We start from the raw sequence: 18,170 nt of genomic DNA on the forward strand, positions 1-18,170 counted from the left end.
TCTTGGATTCTCCAGCATCTGCAGTTCCCATTATCACTGATACAACTATTAGGCTTGGTTTGATAAGTCGCAAACAACATTCATGATACACAGGTACCAGGCAATGACCATTCACAAAAGAGAATATAACTATTCCCACTCCACAATTGAATACAATAACACCCTACCCCCTACCTTCAACAACATGGGGACCAGAATATTACGTGGACCCGACATATTAGTACTGTGGCCACAAGAGGCTAAGAATTCTCTGCTGCACAACTCACCTCCTGACTTCAGTTCATCATCTGCAAGACACAAGTATGGGACACTCTTCAATTGTCTTGGAATACTGCGTCCAGTTCTGGGCGCCCTATTATAGGAAAGATGTGGATGCTTTGGAGAGGGTTCAGAGGAGGTTTACCAGGATGCTGCCTGGACTGGAGGGCTTATCTTATGAAGAGAGGTTGACTGAGCTCGGTCTCTTTTCATTGGAGAAAAGGAGGAGGAGAGGGGACCTAATTGAGGTATACAAGATAATGAGAGGCATAGATAGAGTCGATAGCCAGAGACTATTTCCCAGGGCAGAAATGGCTAGCACGAGGGGTCATAGTTTTAAGCTGGTTGGTGGAAAGTATAGAGGGGATGTCAGAGGCAGGTTCTTTACGCAGAGAGTTGTGAGAGCATGGAATGCGTTGCCAGCAGCAGTTGTGGAAGCAAGGTCATTGGGGTCATTTAAGAGACTGCTGGACATGCATATGGTCACAGAAATTTGAGGGTGCATCCATGAGGATCAATGGTCGGCACAACATTGTGGGCTGAAGGGCCTGTTCTGTGCTGTACTGTTCTATGTTCTATGTTCTATGTCTGGATGAAGATACCTCCAACAAAATGTAAGTAGGTCACCTTCATCCAGGAAAAAGCAGTGAGGTGTACCATCTACAAGATATACTGCATAAACTTACCAACTCTCTTTCTGCAGCACCTTCCAGATCCACAATCTTTGCCACCTAGGAAGACAAGGGCATATTCTCAAAAGCAATTACAGATAACAACAAATGCTGGCCTTGTTAGTGATATTCACATCCCATTATGGAATTAAGAAAAGACAGGAAGATTCCTAGAACAAAATGACCATTGCCAATACTCTGTTTGGCTCCTACTGCCGAGCAACTATCATGGATGTGGTCGAACAATATTAGTAGGAGGAAATTCAACATTGCAGTTTTAAAAAAAAATATTTCATACAGAAGGGGGAGGAACATGGGAGGATTGTAGACCACTTCCCGTTTTTGTGGAGGAGATAAAAGGTATTAAATTATAACAGGGCATCAGGTTTTGGACAAGTGGGGATTTGAAACTTGGTCCTCTCTTCCTATAATTTCCTCTATTGCCTGTCCAAGATCCAGCAGTAAACATGAAGAAAATGTAGCCCAAAGTTTACTCTGCTACTACTCTGATTAAACGACAAGCTGTTTTGTCCATCTGATCTTCCACTTGTTCCAACACAGGGACTACACTGAGGAGTCACTTTAATAAACAAACTTTTAGAAGTTATTTCTTAACTTTGCTATTACTGGTAATGTCAGGAGCAAGCTAATGGATTAGTTACATAAAGCTTTTAAGCTGCTTCTTAGGTACCTTTCCCAATGTTTCCAAGATTGTACTCCACAATTTTGTTCCAGGCTGCATAATAATGGTCAAATTTCCTTTAGGACAAATGGATAGTTACAATTTTCAAGAGATTGGTGTCATTTTGTAATCAAGTTCCTGAAAGGTGATTGGGTGAAAAGGAGAGAAGACATTTCTTGACCTTCCTGACCCGAAATAGAGCTTATCCTGCAGCGTCAAGAGGCCCTGAAAAAGGACGGATTAACCCATTTTAACTGCCATTAACTTTGCCTAAAAAGTAGCAAATTCTCATTAAACTATACTTTTTTTTTACTGTTATTTCATATCACTAACCAAAAATGACAATAATTATCACTGTGCAGAATGATGGTTAACAAGTCAACACCTTATTAAAGATTTCCTGTCGAACTCGGACAAACTTTGAAGAAATATTAAGCAGGCCTAAAAATCTGAAAATGTTCACAATTAGAAATGATGTGTCGATGAAATATACCAGTGTTATTGTTTCTGGGACACTGTGGGAGGATAAAAGCTGTCTCTTAGATCTGAGACAGCAGATTGACTATTTGTCAGCTGTAGTTCACTGACAGCACATGGCTCTGGCTCAGAGTTAAATGTTAAAATCTCATAAAATCTAGGTTGACATTTTAATGCAGTTGAGGGAGTGCTGCACTGTTCCACAGATGTTAAACAGAAACCTAATTTCTCCTCGTATTTGCATATAATTTAAAAAAAACCTCTCCCTTGGACAATGAACCAGCATTGTTACAATCACTGTCACACTGCTATTCGTGGGACGTAACACAGCAAAGTTCTTTACATGTTTCCCAACGTATGAACAATCACCCCACGTCAAAAGCATTCCATTAATTGTAAAATAAAGTTATGAAGGAAACTTTGCAAGTGCAACTTCTTTCCTTATTTTTGTTTGCTCATCCTAGACTACAGAAAACATATTCAGCATGAATAATTCTCTCCCTTAACTGTGACTTGACGTTATAAATGTTATTACCTGCTAAAAGACAGTAATTTAAAAAATGAAAAAATTAAAGAAACTGGCCCAATTAGTGTCACACTCATGATGTTCATGCAATGTTAGTCAGTTGAATAGAACTCCTTTCTCTCACAAAGTCAACAGCTGTCTATAAATTTGGTGGCTGTTACAGGAGATTCATGACAGGTCATACTTGCCTGAGCTGATCGTTTCCCCTGCAATCACTCCGAAAACATCTTCTCCAGTCTGGGGGAATGAACATGAAATCACACAAACCGCAAAACCAAAATGTCTGTGAAATAATCATTTTAAAAAAAAATCATTTCAAATGTTTTGTTTATTTTTATGGTACAAAGTAAAAGTGACAGATCTGAAGCTGTTCAGATATACACAAAGTGCAGCTTAACTGACCATACAGATATTGCTGTAGATAAAGTACAGTATTTTCAGTCTATAAAAGGTAAGCAACCTGTGCAGGTAAGTCAGCTTTGGTTTAAGTGTCTGAGCAGTAAGGATCTTGACCTGGTGAATTTGGTCTCTGGATCCAGTTTGTAACCTCCATTCCATTGAATTTCCAACAGGATAATCTTCTTACTGTCAGTGTAACAGTGGTGTGTTTCACACCCAAACTCTCTGCAGCAATTTATTTGAGTGACCCTGGCAACAATAGTATAGCTTTTTGCAAAATGTTCATTTGCAAATGATTTAATGGACACTGTGCTACACATAGAGCTTCCTTAATTTATAAACAAGCAAACACATGACTTTCACATTCAGCTCAGAACAATGCAAACTTCAACCCAAATAGATTTTACTCAATTGATCAAAGTCTAACAAGGAATTTAGTGGTTTTGAATGTTGCAATTTAGCGTTCTAGAAGTAGAGTGCTGAGGTAAAGCATTTATAAAGAGATTTAAAAAGTAACAGTTTAATATTGTGAGATTGTCTGTAATATCGAGCCACATCTATACAATGTGCATATACCTATACCCATATATTCTGAGCTTTGGTCCAGCATTGATAAGATGAGCAAAGGCATTTTGATTCTATATTTGGTTACAGCTTGAGTTACATTGAGCCTCTACTTATCTTCCTCTGTTCCATTCAGTATGCCTCATTTCCATTAATGTGGTAGAAATGAGTCAAAATGAGTTAAACCTTTTCAAAAATTAGGTTATTCAGAATTTCTTAGCTTGTAGCAATACTTAAACAAAGATGCTGAAGGGCACAGACATATACAAACTAGTATTGAAAAAAAGGGTAAGAAATGTGGAGTTAAGATGGAAGATGAATGTAAACAGCAGCTATCTGAACTGCAAAGTCTCTCTTGATGGCCAATGGTAGTCTTGTAACATTGGTTTACTTTTCTTTACAAATGGTTGTACAGTTTGTCCATAATTGGACTGCTACATCATAGAAAAAAACTCTACCTATGATTCAAACGGAAAATATAATCAAAGGATTACTACTAGGTAAGTAATCCTGCCTAGTAATCATCTTATCAGTCTCATTCTCATCATGAGATTTCTGTATGATACAGTTCCATAAGAACATCCTAAATGGTAGTGCCTTATGAGGCATGATGTCATTTTGGAGTGTGTTATGACCATTAAGCCTTGAGTAGCACATGGTTAATAAGACCTTCAAGTGGCAGTGAACTTAATGCCCAGAGGACATTATCATTTTGTTTTCCTCAGTTCTGTATTTATGATTTTCTCTCCTCTGTTATGCTGGATGATGTCCTCTTTGAAAAGACATGTCTCCTTTTGACACATATTTGGTTTCAGACACCCCAGTACTTAACTGAAACGTTCAGGGTCCTCCACAACAATGTCATCCTATTATATTCATTATTTGAACCATAGTATATAATTGTTGTCCAAACCTATTCAGCATTTGGAAAAACAATAGTTCACCAGATAAATGTCTGTTACAGCGTTACAAGTATCACTCACAGCCTGAGCCATCTTGTACTTACTGTCCGGAACTCTGCCTCTAAGCCCTTCCACATTTAAAGGCCTTCTCAAAACCAGTCATTTTGATCAAGCCTCATCCCTGTTATCCTGTTCTCTCCATGGCTTGGCACCATACTCTCTGTAAATAACTTCCATTTAGCTCTTTAGCACGCTGGGTTGCTTTGAATCATGACTAAAATTAATTCCCTTCAATGAATATACTTGTTAAGTTTATTCCATACATAAATATATGAATGTACCAATTCAACTGGGTAGGATTCTACTTGATGTGGAAAAATCATTTTGATTTTTGTATGCTATCTTATTTGATCTTGAATTAAGAGAGCATAGACAGTATGTAAACTGTAGTAAGAGTTACCTATGCATTTAGGAACCTTGGTGATTCAAAATCAAGCATTGTATGGATCACAATTTCCACAAAAAGATTCTTATTTTTCATCCATTGCGAATGTGCACTGATGACAACTTTATATTAGAATCAAGGTCAAATACATTTAGAAAAAGACCTAGTTGGTGCCAGGAAATTTGATTAAAAACCATTATCACTACGATATACGCAAACCGGTTATTTACCCTGTTTGATATTTTCAATATTCACATGACATCTTTGTTCATCATAAAATGTTCTTAACCAACCTGTGTGTACTTGTTATGACATATATTCAGGGTAGGCGGGACTCAACTCAGAAGTAAGGACACTATCACTAAGCCTCAAGATCCTACTTCAGTCTCTCCATGTAAACTGAAACTTACAAGGTTTGGCCTAAATATAACTAGCAAAATTCAGAAAAACAAAGCAGCTGAATACTGCAATGCAAAATAATCCTGTGTCATTTCTGTCTTTGACATTTCAAGTTGGTAATCTTTGAGGAAAGAAGATTCAGAAAAATATGCTACAGACATGTCATTAAATCATCTGATGCACTAAAGGCCTCGTGCTACTGGAAGATAAAGACTTGGAATTCATTCTCAATTCTGTGTGTGCAATGCTTTCTTCTATAAACTAACTTTGGTCATGAATACTGAACACTGTGAGGACCAGTGTTCCTGGGACATTGTTAAAATCCTTTGTGGTTTAAGCACTTTGCATGCCTTTTACACATTTGTTAAACCAACCAAGTTATATGATTCTTAGATGATGTCTTTTTAGCATGGTTGAATGAAACAGAAGACACATTAGATTTATAATTAAAGAATATGTGTATATACCAATGTGTCAACCTGCTTGTGTGTCTGTGTGTAAATGCACACGGATGCCTCAATTCCTCTTTAGATCTGGCAAACCTAGAAGCGTTCAGTAAGCTAATGTTTAAGATACATATGAGCTGTAAATGATCTGGTTAACAGGCACTGTAACTCTGTGCTTCAGTTTAGACGCTGCTGTGATACATCTTCTGAATAAATAAGTCCGATGATAGAAGCAGCCCTTAATTTGATCATTTCCCAGTCCTAATTTCTCACTTAACCTTTGTCATTTTTCACTTAAACAGTATGATATTGAAATTCTTTGGCTAACAGGCTTTGGAAAAAGATTGCTTTGCACACAAAGTTTACATCGCTGTTGCAATTACACAAACAACTGAGGTTGTGGTACAAGACTGCTAAATAGAATTGCTTCACACTGGTGGCCATTTTTGTAAAGAAGGGACGACCAACATTACATTACTGGCAATGTGCACAATTCCCTTTTGTTTTGCACTACTAAAATACAGTGCAATTTAAAATTCATCACACAGAAACACTGGCAACTGCCAAATTACATAGAAACTGTTGGCATACAAACATTTCTGGTCTTACAATAGCACAGAAGAAAGACAAAGTGACAACTTTATAATAATGGCTTCTACAGTTGTGTTATCCATACACGACAAATGGACACGATCTGTGAAAGGGAAAAAAGTAATTCATCCAGTATTTTTTGTAATTACAAATGTAAAAATTTTAACACAATATACACTCAAAAACAGTAGGCTATTAACTTGATTCTGGTGCTTTGCTTCTGACTTTGGTTAACAGATTAATATTAATGCAGCACTTTGTACCTGACAACAACAGGCACGAATTCAGATGTTGTTCTTGTGTGAAATACAGAGCTCTCTGTAACTCATAGAAGGTTTTTTTTTTAGTCAAATATTTTACAGTACATGAAATGTCTATTTGGTTCAGTTTCAGTCTGCTAAACGACTGGGTGTTCTTTATTTTCATTAAAACTACTTCTACTGCACAATAATGTGTCACGTTGTTTTCTTCAACAGTAAACTCAATGGACAGTCTGGAAATGTGTCAACACAGCGGTTTGCAGTCTTTCTCTCGCAGGAGTTGTACAAGGACTTTCCCAAAGATGTCTGCTTTGTGAATTACTGGTGAACCATTTTTTCTAGTTTTAGGAGGCTTCTTCAAAAGAGTCTGTGAGCGGTTCCATGGCCAACCCTGTCGAGGACTCGGATTGTTTTAAGCGTTTAATTGTGTTTTTCAGCGCCTGTCTCTTGTTGCAGAACCAAACTCTAACTACCTCCCGATCGTAGTTCAGTTTCTCAGCAATTTCCGTCATTTCCTGCCCTGATGGGTGTGTATTCTTTTCAAAGTGGGCATTTAAGATCTCCAGGGCCTGGGGAGTGAAAGATGTCCGACGCTTGCGTTTTTTGGAGGGTTCACTGCCGATAAATTCAGTTAGATTCTGCATTCCTGCTCGGTGGCGGGCCTCAGCCTCAGCCATCCACCGTTCAAGAACGGGCTTAATCTTCTGGGCACTTTTAGGGGTGATATCCAGCTTTTCGAACCTGGCAGGATACAAAAGGCCAGGGTTCAGTTTGGCTGTCAGACTGCTAGCTATAGAGCTCTCTTGGGCATCCTGTGGTAGGAAAAAGTGGCTTCTCAGGATGGTGTGTCTGAGGAAAGTTGAGAAAGAACAGTCTTACTCTGATGCTCTGCCAGGGTGGGATCCTACTGATTAATTAATGGGCAGAGACGTTTAGAACTGGCCCTGCAAAGTTACACCATTTGCCAGTACAAGTTAATATTAAAATATAATTTTAGCAAGTTCACAAACAACTTACATCAGCTTTATGCATGTACAACAGTTATCAAAATTCTTGTCCAGAAATAGAACAGACATAAGCATTTATATAATTCTTCCACTTAACAGTGTTTCTACTTTGTTTACACAGTTAGTCACACAACAAATGGCATTAAATCTTATTTCAACTCAGAGGGAAGAAAAAAAAGCATGCAGATAAGAACAGAGAAGAAAACACTTTGCTTTAAGTTACTCATCACAATGGGACCAAAGGCTCAACTGATCCTGCAGACACTGGGCAGGTACTCGTGGATCAGAATAGTAAAAGGGAACTCTGTTCAGGGCAGCCGAGTCTCCAGCTCAGTGCATTTTTGACTAATTCTGTCTCTTCAGCATTGTAACAGAATTTATCTCCGTGAGAGGCTCTCCAAATGTCCATAAACTAACTTAATCACCCTCTATCAGGTGAATGAATCACTCTGAATGAGGGTTTTATACTGTAATATTAAACTGTTATGGATTCAGCCAAAACAATATGTTTATGAAACTTAAAATAAGTAGAAGTGGAAAAGAAGATACTTTCTTATAAGCTTACTGTTTTTATTTAATCTAAAATAAGCACTATTTGATTTTTTAAAAATCTTTAAATATCAACAATGGACCTTCAAAGAAAGACCAAACGTAATTCTATCGTCAATCATGCATTCAAAACATTTTACGAATTAGCAAGATCTGGTAAAATGGGCCTTTTTATCCTGATTTCGTCTTTTTGCTTTACTTGATAGAATTGAAACTGGCGAAAGTTTTGATGAAATGAACAGCTTAATGTTATTTAGAGAGGACTGCACATTCAAATGGGCAACAAGTTTGCAGGGAGATTAACACTAAAGCAAGAATATCTCTAATTTAAACTCTACTGCAAGAACATTTGCAGTTAATAAGTTTATGTTTGAGCCTGTGGCAAGTTCTCCTATCAATCCTATGCATGGCTGAAGCGATTTAAAGCAGTTCACCTCTGCAAACTGGAACCAGAACTGGAATTGATTGGCATCCCTGTCACCTGCACTGTACTTAAAATCCCACTGCATACTGAACAAGCACTGTCGATCTGGAACTGGCCTGCATGGTTCCTTACATTTATGCCAGACATGGTAGGCAAAGCCAAATTGGAGTCCCACTTTACAGGCTGAAATCTGGAGGGGTCCTGATAGATGGAATTGCGTTGATGAGGGGCTTCTTCCTCCTCCCCCAGGACCAGCAATGAAGACCACACCACCAAACCATGCCAGCCTCTCTGAGGCTGCCACTGGATTAAAGCAGTCTCAACTATCTGGAAGAACGACCAATGCTGAAGGAAGAAGGTCAGTATCCTTCTCCAATCTGCGAGATTATGCGCCACCAACCTCTCTCTGATACCTTACACCCATTCTCTAGGACTTCAATGATCGTACCTCAGGCTGCATTAGCAGCTATTATTGAAATGCTGCAGCAATGCTGTGCTCAGGGATATGCACATGAACTGCATGTTAAGGCTCTTCACTTGCTCTCAAAGGGTTCGCTCACTCTGAATACTCTTGGATCCCTCAGCATTCCTGCCTATGCTACCCTATCCATCTCCCACAAAGGATCATGCTCTACCACTCTCACAAATGCCTGCTGCATCTTTTCCACTCGCCGTCACCTCGCCAAACCTGTGACATGACCCACTCTGCATATTCTCTACGCTGCCTACTCACTCACTCGGGAAACCTCACCACCTCCACCAACAGCCTTAAGTCTGCCACCCACCACCATCTCCCATAACAGCTGCCTCTCTCACAATCCAGGGGCAAAATGTTCGGGCAGAAAGAGTCAAACCAAGTCTTGTGTTGCTTGTCATTTGGTTTTTCACCTTTATATGTGGATGATCATGACTCTGAGCACCCTGAGCAGGGCCTGGAAGAGCAAGGGCCAGCAACATTGACTGGACTGATAACTGTGGCAAGCTCTCTGGCATCCTTTCTGTGCTAAAAGGCACAGCAAGAGAGAAGTAAAATGAGCCTGCTATCTCTGGCTGCGAAGACACAGCATAGAAAAAGGCAAAGCAACACAAGGTCATGCAAGGCAGGGATGCTGAGAGATCCAAGAGTATTCAGGGTGACTGAACCCTTTGAGATCAAGTGAAGGGCCTTAACATGCAGTTCATGTGCATATCCCTGAGCACAGCATTGCTGCAGCATTACAATAATAGCTGATAATGCAGCCTGAGGTACGATCATTGAAGTCCAAGTGTCCTGTAAGTAGATCAGATATCTGCCACGAGGCTGGTACATGTTATACACCAATGTCCGTGGATAAGGGGTGCATGTAGCCAGCGCTAATGGAGTGTTCCTAAGATGTTACTGCCGACTGTCTAACATGTAGTGTTTTGGAGAGTTGAAACCACTAGTAACCTGCTCATGTTTCCATGTTGAGTTTTCCTGGCAGCTAGTTTATATGGTGAGTAGAAATCATCATAGGCCTACTGGGCCACAGGGCTGCTCTCTCATTAGACAGAGTTGACTGATGGCGGTTTGATCTGAGGGTCACCACACTTCAGGCAATGGGAGAGGTGGGCAGGAGAGTCCTTCATTGTAACCTCTGCCGATGTGGGAATAGAACTCATGCTGATAGTATACCGGTGCATTGCAAACCAATCGTCCATCCGACTGAGCTCAACAACCCCCCACAACCTCTGGGCAACTCCACTGCAAAGTATGTGTCTAACAAGCAAACATCGGTGTCAAATAGTAACTTGTGGCTGCCTGGTAAGCGGTTGCCATATCCAACTTGAGAAAAGCAAACAAGATGTAATGAGATTGTCAAATGTCAACATAGGCCTCACCGAACATCTTGCCCAATTCAACCGCTCATCTTGCTGTGGCTTACATTGCTCAAAGTCTGGTAAGATTTTGCCTAGAGATACTGATGATCTTTCCCCAAATTATGGTTTGATCACTGTTAGAGAATTGTGTATAGCTTTCAGCATTGTAGAAAAGATATTAAATCTGGAGGGAGTTAGCTATGTGGCTGATGCCAAATGGCTACAGAATTGCAAATATTCCCTTTCTCAATAAAGAACAAGGATAATCCCAACAACTACAGTGCAGTTAGTTTAATCTTGGCAGTTAGAAAACTTCTGTTTTGACATAAGGCCCTCCGTTACCAGTAACTGATGTCAACAGAGATAACAAAGTGTGGAGCTAGAAGAATACAGCAGGCAAAGCAGCATGTTAAGAGCACAAAAGCTGACGTTTCGGACCTAGACCCTTCATCAGAAAAGGGGAATCGGAAGAGGATTCTGAAATAAATAGGGAGAGAGCGGGAGGCGGACTGAAGAGAGAGATCCCCTGAAGTTGGTCTGGAGGGAGGAGGGCAACTTCTTCAGGTTAGGATCCTGGAAGAGGCTTTGCAGTGAGGTTAAAATTTGTGATCAGAGATAATGGGAACTAGATGCTGGAGAATCCGAGATAACAAAGTGTGGAGCTGGATGAACACAGCAGGCCATCACTGATGTCAACAGGCCTGTTTGTGCATGTACAGTTGGCCATTTGGGCCAATTAGTGAGAATTGCTAAATTGACACAGAATAGGCATATCAGCAGGGTTGAAGCCCATGGAATAAAAGGGACAGTGGCAGCATCAGTGTAAAGTTTGTTAAGTTAAAATTTGTGGACTGAAGGAAGGCCTATGCTGCAGTTCACCTGGAACTGATGCTCAGATCACTGCTTTACTTGTAATGTACCAATGATTTAAATTTGGATGCACAAATTTCAATAATTTTTAGATATAACAGAGAAGTAGACAAAATTAAGAGGACAAAAGGCTTGGTGGAATAGGCAATGTTAAGCAAATCACAGGGAAAGAGAACATAGTTGTGACACTGGATTAGCTAAATATTGATTTAAAAAAGTATAGATTGGCATCATGGGTACTAACATGACCGGGTCCCAGGATGTGAGTGGTTTTCACATTGGAGGAAGTATATAACAGGTGTCACTGTTTACATCACTGCTTTTCTTGATATCTGTTAACAAACTGGGTATACAGGCACAATTGCAAAATTTGCAAATGATACAAAATTTGGAAGTTTTGAGCTATCAGGAAGATAGTAATAAACTTTAAGAAGGCACAGACAAGCTGATAGAATGGGTGAACCAGTGGCAAATGAAATATTTTGCTGAGAAGTGTGGAGTGATTTATTTTCTCATGAAAATGAAGTCAGAAAATATAAAAATAAGGGCACAATTCCAGAGGTAAAGCAGGAGTGGGGTGGCCTCGCATTAAATGCACAAAGCTACTGAAGGTAGCAAGGCAGGTTGGGTAAGCATTTAATAAAGTTTTATGAATAGGCACATACGATAAAAAAGCAAAGAAGTTACGATTGATCTTACAAAAACCTTAGTTCAGCCTTAGCTGGAACATTATGTTCCATTCTTGACACCATACTTCAGGAAGGATTTCACAAAGATTCAGAAAAGATTTATGAGAATGCTTCCAGGAATGAAGGGCTTACTTTGATAGATTTGAGGAACTGGAGTTACTATTCTTTGGGAAAACAAGATGTGTACTAATTTGATCGTGTTGCTGAAATCACAAGGATCCAAACAGAATAAATAAGAGAGGTCACTCCCATTGGCAGAGTGTTGAGAACCAGAGGTCACAGATGTGAAGGATGAACAAAAGCACCAAATGTGACCTGAGATAAATGTCTTTGCGCAGAGTGCAGTAATAATCTGGAATCCACTGCCTGACAGTGTGCTGGAGGTAGATTCAGTTGTGGCTTTTAAAAAGGAATTGGGTGAACATCCACAGCGAGAAAAAAAATCATATCTTTGGGGGGAACGCAGAGAATTGGAATTAACTAAACTGCTTTCAAGAGAGCACAGACTCAGTGAACTGAATGGCTTCTCCTCGTGCTGTAATCATTCCACTCATTTTGAATCATCAGGAACATGTCAGGATGGGAAACTATATTTATGAGAAGAAACCTGTGATAGAAGAGCTATGTTCACAGAAGTATAGAAGACTAATGGGAAGACATTATTAAGGTTATTTTAAATATGGATATGAAAATACTGTTCCTCTGATTAGGGAGTCAGCTCAGGGCTGAACAATTTAAAATAATCTCTAATAGTCAGAAGAGAGGTTAAGAGAAATTAATAAAATTATGAGAGATATTAGACCATGGAATGCTTTGTTATAGTGAATGGCTGGCCCATACGTGTTGCATCTTTTACAGGAAGGGTAGCTAAATATTTGAAACAGAGCAAATTTTGGAAAAGAACAGGGAAGTGGGATTAGTTTTGGGCTGCTGTGGCAAGAGCAGGAATCGGGACAAACATGATAAACTGAGTAACCTCCTGTGCTATAATAATTCAGGCTCAATGGCCTCAATGAATGAGACGGATGGATCATCTTCAGTGTGTACAGTGAAACCTTGATGCTAATGATTTGAGCTTGTGCAGTTTTACAAAACAACTTTATCTGCAAAAAGATGAAGAATCTAAATATTATCGCCAGAAGAACAAAGGCAGAAAGGCAGGGATTTGTACACACAGATGGTTATAAGATCTAAGAATCTTTCACCACAGATAAGGAAAAAGAAATGGAGATAGGATATATACCTGAGAAGAACTTTAATTGCATGACCATGGGGACAGAGTAAGGACATAGACTAATTAGACTGCTCTTACAAAGAGCTGATGCATGCACAATAGGGCAATTGACCTCCAGTTAAATTGCAAAATGCTACGATTCCATGATTGAAGCAAATACAAAATTATATTTAAAAGAAAATTATAAATATTTGAAAAGGAAAGATAGCTAATAATATGGGGAGAAACAGGGAGTCCCAGTTGAAGATTTGGTGCTAGGCCTGACCTTTTTGTGTACTGCAATTTTTATCATCTGGATTTTAACACAGGTCAGAGCTATAATGACAGTATGGAGCTGGAGGAATACCCGTCAGGCAGCATCAGGGGAGCAGGAAAGCCGAGGTTCTTGGTTTACAACCTTCATCAGGACTGGGGAGGGAGAAGAGAGCTTGGAAATAAATAGAGGGAGTGGGCTGGGGTAAGTTACCTATCTGTCCCACAAATCCCCTGACCAATCTCCACTACCCCCGATCTGCATCCACCTATCACCATCCCACCTACCTTCTCCAGACCCAGGACCCCCACCAACCATTTATTTCCAAGCTCCCTTCCCCCTCCCCACTCCTTTGCAGATGATACAAAATTGGAAGGTATCATCGATAGTGAACAAGGTTATCAAAAATTACAGACGGATCTTGATCACATGGGGAAGTGGGTGAAGGAGTGGCAAATGCAATTCAGTACAGATAAGCATGGGGTGTTGCACTTCGGAAAGTCAAAGCAAGGTAAGACTTATACAGTAAATGGTAAGGTCCTGAGGGGTGTTGTGGAACAGAAGGACCTAGGAGTACAAGTACACAGCTTGTTGAAAGCAGTGTCACAGGTGGACAGGGTGGTGAAGAAGGCATTTAGCCTTCATTTGTCGAGGCACTGAGTATTGGATTTGGGACGTTATGTTACAGCTGTATAAGTCAAATATTGTGTACAGTTTTGGTCACCTTGTAATAGGAAAGACCTAGTTAAACTGGAAAGTGTGCAAGGAAGATTTGTGAGCATTTTGCCAGTGCTAGCAGGGCTGAGTTATAGGGAGAAGTTGGACAGGGGAGAATTTTAATCCTTCGAATTTAGGAGAATGAGGGGTGACCTTATTGATGTGTATAAAATCATGAGGGGCGTACACAGGCTGAATACATATAATTTTTTTCACAGGTGGGGGGAATTGAAAACTAGGGGACAAAGGTTTAAGGTGAGAGGGCAAAGATTTAAGAAGAACCTGAGGAGCAACTTCTTTACACAGACAGTGGTATGTACATGAAATGGGCTGCCAAAGAAAGTGGTTGAGGAGGCAAGTACAATAGTAACATTTAAAATGCACGTGGATGAGTACATGGATGGTAAGGGTTCGGAGGGACATGGGCCGAATGCAGGAAGTTGGAACTAGCTGAGTGGCACCATGGTCAGCATGGATCAGTTTGGGCTGAATGGCCTGTTTCCATGGTATATGACTCTATGACTCCTGATGAAGGGTGTAAACCCTAAACGTCAACTTTCCCGATCCACTGTTGCTGCCTGACCAGCTATGTTTCTCCAGTTCTACACTGTATTGACTGACTCCAGCATCTGCAGTTTTTGCTGTTTCCAACAGCTTTAATGACACTGCCTCCTCTCCTCTCCGCCCACCCTTCTGATTTCACTGGGAAAAGATCCAGCTGATTGGAATAGCTGGGCCACATTTGCATTTCCTTCTTTAGTTTCCCTCCTGGCTAGAAACAGCAGCTAGTTTCAGAGATAATGGGAACTGCAGATGCTGGAGATTCCAAGATAATAAAATGTGAGGCTGGATGAACACAGCAGGCCAAGCAGCATCTCAGGAGCACAAAAGCTGACGTTTCGGGCCTAGACCCTTCATCAGGGTCTAGGCCCGAAACGTCAGCTTTTGTGCTCCTGAGATGCTGCTTGGCCTGCTGTGTTCATCCAGCCTCACATTTTATTAACAGCAGCTAGTTGACTGACAGGAGCACCCTGGGTTGCCAGGATCAAAGGAACTCTCTTTGTGAGAGTTAAGAGGAAAGGGAAGGCTTTCACAAGGGTCTCATGTGCTGTGGGAAAACAGCACGACATTGGTAGCTAAGTCCTATGAACAATTTTACTTTCCCATCTGTCCTCTTTATACTGGTTGGCCTGGGTATAAACCATCCCAATCAAACTCTAACTTTGAACTATATATTGTGACTCACTGCCATGCTTCTAAGCTCTAGAAGAGAGTAACTAATTCGCAGACTACATTAGTTTGATTCCAAATCTTTCAGGTTAACTATCCATTCCAATCTCACACACTTTGCTGTCCTTCCAAACTATAAACTCCAGTTGTTAGATCTGAGTTCCTATCAGCTGTTCAGTCACTCATTTTCTGGAAGCCGAGAGAGTATTCAATTCAAGGATACTTGGTAACTTACAGCATTCCATAAATCAGTAAACTTGGTTAAATAATTCCTATTATATCTCCTTAACTGTGAACTTCAACCTGTAGCATTTTTTTTAGCAGAACAGTGCTGTTGTGTTGTATCATTGTCACTGCATATAGTGGCCTGCTCTACCTTACAATACTCAGAAATCTGCCTGTCTTTCAAATGATGATCATTGAAATCCTTCTGTAAATGTGACCGCACTGCTATCAGTGATAATTTGTAGGAAGACTAGATACTACACTTGATGTCACTATTATTCATCTAGGAAGGTGGTTCATCGATACAATACTACATAGGTTTGTGTAAGCATATTATCTGGTTCTGCACTACATTCAAGTGAGCCCCACATCTATAGCCAACATGGTTAGTCGTCTGCTTAAACCATCTTAAAACCCAGTTAGGAAAGGAAGAAGCTAATTGAATATTGCACACTTGACAAGAAATGTCCAGTTTTCGATACCTCAACATATTGACTTACAGAGTGGATAGCTGTAGTGATTTTGTAAAATAAGTATTATTCAATTTTGTCTTCTTTTACACCGTATGAAAAATGGGTGACTCAATCTGGTTAATCATTTAGCAGGCATGGGCCATATTATAAATGGGGTGTATAGTGGGTGAGCTGTATAGGTGCAGAATCTATGTTTTGGGGTACAACAGGCAGATCTGTAGGTATAGATGCATAATGGTCAGTTTGTAATGGTTGGTTTTCATAGGTGCCTTACACATAATGGCTGAATGTACAGTGGGTAGGCTTCTGAATGCAGGGTATCAAACATAGAAAATAGGAGGAGGAACCATTCAACCCATTCAGCCTGTTCTGCAATTCAACATGATCATGGCAGATCCCTTATCCAAATGCCATACTTCCACTCTCTTCTCACACCCCGTGACACCTTTAGAAAAAATAACAAAGAACAAAGAAAATTACAGCACAGGAACAGGTCCTTCAGCCCTCCAAGCCTGCGTTGATGCAGATCCTCTACCTAAACCTGTCGTCTATTTTCCAAGGATCTGAATCCCTCCGCTCCCTGACCATTCATGTATCTGTCTAGATACATCTTAATGATGCTACTGTGCCTGCCTCTACCACCTCCGCTGGCAACACATTCCAGGCCCACACCACCCTCTGTGTAAAGAACTTTCCACATATATCTCCCTTAAACTTTTCCCCTCTCACCTTGAAATTGTGACCCTTAGTAATTGAGTCCCCCACTCTGGGAAAAAGCTTCTTGCTATCCAGCCTGTCTATACCCCTCATGATTTTGCAGACCTCAATCAGGTCCCCCCTCAACCTCCGTCTTTCTAATGCAAATAATCCTCATCTACTCAACCTTTCTTCATAGCTAGCACCCTCCATACCAGGCAACATCCTGGTGAACCTCCTCTGCACCCTCTCCAAAGCATCCACATCCTTATGGTAATGTGGCAACTAGAACTGTATGCAGTGTTCCAAATGTGGTTGTACCAAAGTCCTATAAAATTGTAACATGACCTGCTAACCCTTGTACACAACACCCCGTCAGATGAATGAAAGCATGCTGTATGCCTTCTTGACCACTCTATCCACCTGCTTTGCCACCTTCAGGGTACAATGGACCTGAACACCCAGATCTCTCTGTGCATCAATTTTCCCCAGGGCTTTTACATTTACCGTATAGTTCGCTCTTGAATTGGATCTTCCAAAATGCATCACTTTGCATTTGCCTGGATTGAACTCCATCTGCCATTTCTCCGCCCAACTCTCCAATCTATATACTTTCTGCTGCATTCTCCGACAGTCCCCTTCACTGTCTGCTACTCCACCAATCTTAGTGTCATCTGCAAACTTGCTAATCAGGCCATTTATACCTTCCTCAGATCATTTACGTATATCACAAGCAACAGTGGTCCCAACACAGATCCCTGTGGAACACCACTGGTCACAGTTCTCCATTTGAGAGACTCCCTTCCACTACAACTCTCTGTCTCCTGTTGCCCAGCCAGTTCTTTATCCATTTAGCTTGTACACCCTGGACCCCATGCAACTTCACTTTCTCCATCAGCCTACCATGGGGAACCTTATCAAACGCCTTACTGAAGTCCACGTACATGACGTCTACAGCCCTTTCCTTATCTATCAACTTTGTCACTTCCTCAAAGTATTCTATCAAGTTGGTAAGACATGACCTTCTCAGTGCAAAGCCATGCTGCCTATCACAAATAGGCCCATTTTCTTCCAAATGTAAATAGGTCCTATCCCTCAGTATCTTCTCCAGCAGCTTCCCTACCACTGACATCAGGCTCACTGGTCTATAATTAGCTGGATTATCCTTGCTACCCTTCCTAAACAAGTGGACAACATTAGCAATTCTCCAGTCCTCTAGGACCTCACCCGTGCTCAAGGATGCTGCAAAGGTATCTGTTAAGGTCCCAGCTACTTCCTCTCTCGCTTACCTCAGTAACCTGGGATAGATCCCATCCAGACCTGGTGAATTGTCCACTCCAATGC

General features: G+C 40.7%; 1 protein-coding gene across 1 annotated transcript in view; it reads right to left on the bottom strand.

Moving 5' to 3' along the window:
- Positions 1 to 2,959: 2,959 nt before the first annotated feature.
- Positions 2,960 to 18,170, bottom strand: part of pou6f2 (POU class 6 homeobox 2) — a 506,133-nt gene continuing 490,922 nt past the window's right edge. Inside the window, exon 10 of the mRNA XM_059645822.1 lies at positions 2,960 to 7,469. Within this exon, the coding sequence (XP_059501805.1) occupies positions 6,965 to 7,469 (505 nt within the window). The 3' untranslated portion in view covers positions 2,960 to 6,964. The remainder of the gene's footprint in view (positions 7,470 to 18,170) is intronic.

This window comes from Stegostoma tigrinum, chromosome 5, assembly GCF_030684315.1.
Source record: "Stegostoma tigrinum isolate sSteTig4 chromosome 5, sSteTig4.hap1, whole genome shotgun sequence".
NCBI lineage: Eukaryota > Metazoa > Chordata > Chondrichthyes > Orectolobiformes > Stegostomatidae > Stegostoma > Stegostoma tigrinum.